The following is a 5,059-nucleotide window of genomic DNA, read 5'->3' as shown; positions in this document are numbered from 1 at the left end:
ACCCTTAATCCCCCCAAATTTTGCTTCTTCTCTTCCTTTTTTTTTTTTTTTTTTGCAAATTTGGATTCAGTTCTCAAAAATCGTTCTCACATTGCCCTCACAGCTCCTAGCTTGCAGCTGTTCATGAATAAACAAATATGAGTAGGGAGATATTTTCAATACACGGATGCAAAAAGGCTGTAAAAACGGTGTGAGGACTGTTTTGCGAGGATTCAATCCAAATTCATTTTTTCCTTCCTCTTTAATCCACTACCATATAAGAACTCGTTTAAATAAACACAACTTTTTCTTTTCTTTTAAGCAAAATCTACAATGCATCCACCACACCGTATAGCAAAACTCATGAATCAATGATTTTGATTCACATCTTGTAAAATGTTAAAAATATATTTAATTAAATAGAAAAATACACTTTAACGTGCAATCAATTTTAATGAATACATAGTATTGAGCTCTTTCCTTTATTCAAAATCTCCTCTTAAAAATAATAAACAAGCTGTGTCTTTCCGAAAAAACAACAATAGCCAAACAACCAAAACATTTTACAATCACTCTTCCCCGGAGACCGGATCTGCTTCTCACACGCACATCCTATCATCGATTGGGAACATCTCCCTTATTTATTAATTGTTATTCATGGGAGATGTTCCCAATGCACGGTGGATATGTCTGTGAGGCACCCATTTGTGAGGAGCAGATCCCATTTTCAAATGGGCTGTCTATCATCAGGTTCGAGGTACTCCATTTGCATGGTACCAGTTCCTCCTGTGTCCCGCTCTAACCCTTACTATCAAATTCGCCTGTGGGTCAATAAATTGAGATCAAGCAATCGTTTAAGGGGGATGCTTTACAATGTGAATTGTTTTTCTTGTTGCTACTTCCAAATAAATAAATAAATAAATCAAAATGATATCTTGTTTAAAAATAGTTTGTTTCTTAAAACAAAATATAAGAGACATATTCTTTGTTGTGTACATGCATTTTTGTTTTCAAAACTGAAACCAAAAATATGTTTTCATATGATTTTTCAACATCATGTTCTACAAATCATATAATTTCCATATTAGAAAACATGTTTTTGTTTTAAAAACCAATATTTTGTTGGTTCTAAAAACACATATTACTTCCCAAAACAAAATTAACTTCTTTTTAACTTCAATAAAATATTTTTATCTTTTGTTGATGTGGCGATTCTAAAAACAAATAAAAACAAAAAACATCCATATTGTATGACACCCCTTAAGTTTCATGAGGTGCTTTAGGTTGGTGACACATGGTGCATGTTGCAGTCTAAAGCTCCCACAACCTGGAAGGACCATGATGAACCACCAAGGATGCAAACGGATCGATCAGATTCAAATCATTCGATCCAAATATCCAATTTATAAATATTGGTTCGAATTTGAATTCAATCAAAATGCTAGATGTCTGAATCTGATCTGACCCAATTTTATTTAAAAACAATAATAAAATATTAAAAAAGAAAATATAACAATTTAAATAAAGAAAAGCAAGAAACATAAGCATTTTTAGCTAATTTTGTCATATATATACGTTTTTTTATAAAAATAAATAATATAAAAATTTATAAAAATGTAATATAAACAACATATTTATAAATAATACATATGAGATCGGATCCTTTTGGATTGGATGGGGGGATCTAAAGACCTGAAATAAGGATATCTGAATCCTATACAAAGTACTATAGAACACCCCTATAGACCACTGGTCCAATCCGACCAAACATATTAAAACAAAGGGTTCGACTATAATATAGAAAAGATATAATATCCAAAGAAACAATTGATTAATGAGCTGGAATTGTTAACGTGGTAGTGAATCAGGTGTTGTTTATCAAAATTCATGAGTGGATTTTGATTGATCAAAACTCTTTCCATATCAGATCTTTCTCATAAATTTTCTCTAAAACAAATCCATTTTTTTCCAAAATCAACGGTATGCATTTATATAAATTCTTTTTGAAAAAATTATAAATTAATACCCTATACTTTAAACTTAATCTACTGAATTTCCAAAATATACGAGTTTAGTACCTCCTGCTCCATTAACCACCCCATAAGTTAATGTATCATCAACACCATGTACCACTTAATTATTTATAAAATGGAAAAACTGTCCTTTTTCTTGCATCAAGGCGCTACCATGTTTCGCTAACAATTAGCCAAGCCAACATTCAGCCCACCCGCCCCACCCCCCAACCCCCGGCCGCGTGCCGTGTATTGGGAACGTCTCCCGATGACATCATTATCAGAAGATATTCACAATACACGGCAGGGATGTTGTGGGGGGCTGATTTAAACTCCCAGAAACAGTATAACAGTACCCGCCAGCCATCGCCCACTCAATCGATTTGTTATCGTCGCACTTTTACCGTATCTTTGGCCCACAAAAAATAGGTATGACTCATAATTCATTCATGAAATCATGATCTACCACATTCTCACTCCTCGTCTATAGTTTTTTCTCTCAGCTTATCTCATTTTGTTCGACCTTTAGCAGACAATTCTCCATAAGCCTCCTCCCACAGTTGCACCGCTGCAGGCTGCGGCTATCCTTACCATCTATACAACCCAGCCAAAATGAAATGAAACCCAGAAACCCATTTTAATAAGGCAACCACTGAGCACAATAAAAGAGTACTAAAACCAGAAAACTGCCATCTTGTTCATTGAACCTTAATAAAAACCAACAAACAAACAACCTCTAGCTATCTCCCGGTACTTCCCCTTCTTCTTCTTCTTCTAAATTTCTAGTTCCTGTGTACAGCACCAGAGAAACAAACAAAAAGCATACACTGACCGACATGACAAGACACGATGCAATTACTACTATATACAGGACCGACGGGATTGCCCAGACATACACAAGCACGATTACAAAACAATTAACAGCTATTCCGTCATGGCTCTTTGATTGTTCAGTCGTCGTCCCATACTACGTACTTTGTCGTCTACATTAGCACATCGCGTCTCACGTATCATAAGGACCAGCAAGGATCCTGGTTCCGCTTTCTTTCCTTCTTTCGTACGCATCCGACATAGACCTTCGTCGAAACCGATTTGAGCCTCTGCTACCTGTTCATCACATCACACATCTATCAGCTCATCATCCTTGTTTCATTCTCACTCGCGCTAAAATGCGCTGGTAGCCAACATAAGAGTTCACCGGTAAAATACATATTCACAGTCAGTCGGAGCGTCAGACACAACTCGACAAAGGAGGACGTGGAATTCCACTACAATTGGCTACCGGCACCTAAGCCGGTTAGCCCTATCCATGCACACCATGAATGACGTTGACTGTTGACAGGGATTTTTCTGTCTTTTCCATGAATCCGTTCTTAAAAACCATAAAATCATATGATGAAAATGCCCACGACATTATATCTTAGATATTTCTAGATTCTTGATGCTCCAACTTTCCTATCAGGGGTGTTATCGGTGTTTGGGGGGGGGGGGGGGGGGGACGCTGTGAGCTTACCGGAAAATGGAGACACCGGAGGAGTAGATCCAGCTGGTGAAACCGGCGGCGATCCGTTGTCGACTGTTAGGTTTCCAGGAGGTTTTATAATCATGATGCTGCGCGTAACCCTAATTGCCTCATCAGTTGAATCATCACCATAAGATCTCCCTCTTCCCACATCCGAGTCTGCCGCCAAAACACCAGAGTTAAAGATCGAAGGAGATATACATGAAATCTTGGTTAACGTGCCCAAATCCATGAGATCTGAACAGTAGACATTACAACAAAAAAAGCCTGTGTAATTTAAATGAAATTTAAATTTCTTTTGAGAAATTAACCCGAGTGGCCTCGATTTCTAGTGACTTTTACAGAGTTGACGGATTAAGTAAAAAAAAAAATCTTTTTTATCGAGTTGCAGGGGCACAACACAGGCATACCCTTGCCGGAGTTAGACCGGAAGCTGAAGGCAGAAGGTTTCCGAAGCTTCCCAAGGCCGTTATCCGGCAGCGGACCAGCGAGGGTGTCATCCCAAAGCTTGTCCAAAAGCCCCATGGTGACACTCCAGCGAAACTCCGAGACTTTGGACAACACAGAAGCCACCGATATTTAAAGATGAGCTGGGCGTTAAACGTCGAGCAGATCTTGGGGGATGAGAGGAGTTTGGACCGTCGATGAGAATATGAGTAGTTGATGATGAGGCTAGAAATGTGAAAATTACGTTTTAGGAATTAAAAGATAAGATCGACGTGACAAGGCACTTTGAGGTAAGAATACCACGTGGCGTATTATAGTAGGAACATAAAACCTGTCGTCACGTGAAGCATCCCTTCCTCCTGAAAGGTGGAGTACGAAAGTGCCCTTCTTTCCTATCCAAATGAGATATAAATGCTCCTAAAATCTTTCGTAAATTACAAATCCAACCCCGGCAACGGCAAGATTCTCAAGATCTAGGCCCATAATGGTCATTTTAACATCCGAGTCCGAGATATTGGCGTACTGAATGAGCAGCCCAGCAGGAATCGTAATTCCTAAGCTTTTGGGCCATGTGTTGAAGTGGACACTTGTCAATGAAAGCAAAATAAGCTTTCCACGTGGCAAGAAAAAATGTATAGAATCTGCAGATGGAAGAAGAACAAAGGGAGCTTTGGAGGGTGTGCCTCGTAAATGCAGATGCAATATGGTATCGAAAGAGGCAAGCAAAGTGACTGATTTGGGGGAGTCTGCCGTCTGCACTGCACAAACGACAGAGCTTGCTGTACACAGTGTTTTGTTAATTTTTGTATGCAATCAAACCTCGACATCTGGCCTTCATGTGTGCATTCATCAATGCAAATCTATGACTAGTGTCGGAATAGAATTGCATATAAGATGCCGTATACACTATACAACAAGCAAACCTTGCACCAAGAAAGAGGGAGTATCTCAAGTCCACAGGAGTTTTTATGATCCACCATTGGGATGAGATGGAGCCCAAGCCCAAGCCCAAGCTCGGATCCGGGGAGTTAGGTTGCCACTTTTGTCTCTTTCACCGAAAAACAACTTGGGAAGAGGACAAGAGGGTGGTAGCATTGGT

General features: G+C 38.9%; 1 protein-coding gene across 1 annotated transcript; it reads right to left on the bottom strand.

The window, feature by feature from the left end:
• Window positions 1–2,664: 2,664 nt before the first annotated feature.
• On the bottom strand, window positions 2,665–4,064 carry LOC148867552 (dormancy-associated protein homolog 3-like). Its single transcript, XM_088977344.1, has 3 exons — window positions 3,924–4,064; window positions 3,505–3,672; window positions 2,665–3,098 (listed from the first exon to the last, which is right to left on the bottom strand). Exons 1-3 carry the CDS (start codon window positions 4,036–4,038, stop codon window positions 2,995–2,997), a joined length of 387 nt encoding a protein of 128 aa, XP_088833470.1. The 5' UTR covers window positions 4,039–4,064; the 3' UTR covers window positions 2,665–2,994.
• Between the last annotated feature and the right edge of the window lie 995 nt (window positions 4,065–5,059).

Source organism: Nelumbo lutea, chromosome 3 (assembly GCF_056320005.1).
Source record: "Nelumbo lutea isolate HS-2025 chromosome 3, American lotus-T2T, whole genome shotgun sequence".
In the NCBI taxonomy this organism is placed as follows: domain Eukaryota; kingdom Viridiplantae; phylum Streptophyta; class Magnoliopsida; order Proteales; family Nelumbonaceae; genus Nelumbo; species Nelumbo lutea.
This window is presented reverse-complemented; position numbering and strand designations above follow the sequence as displayed.

Excerpts from the sequence above, each read along its gene's own strand:
- LOC148867552 (XM_088977344.1), bottom strand. The coding sequence starts at position 4,038 with ATGGGGCTTTTGGACAAGCTTTGGGATGACACCCTCGCTGGTCCGCTG. Across the intron at positions 3,673-3,923 it reads CCGGTCTAACTCCGGCAAGG|ACTCGGATGTGGGAAGAGGG; the intron begins GTATGCCTGTGT and ends TTTTGGCGGCAG. Across the intron at positions 3,099-3,504 it reads TCCGGTGTCTCCATTTTCCG|GTAGCAGAGGCTCAAATCGG; the intron begins GTAAGCTCACAG and ends TGTGATGAACAG.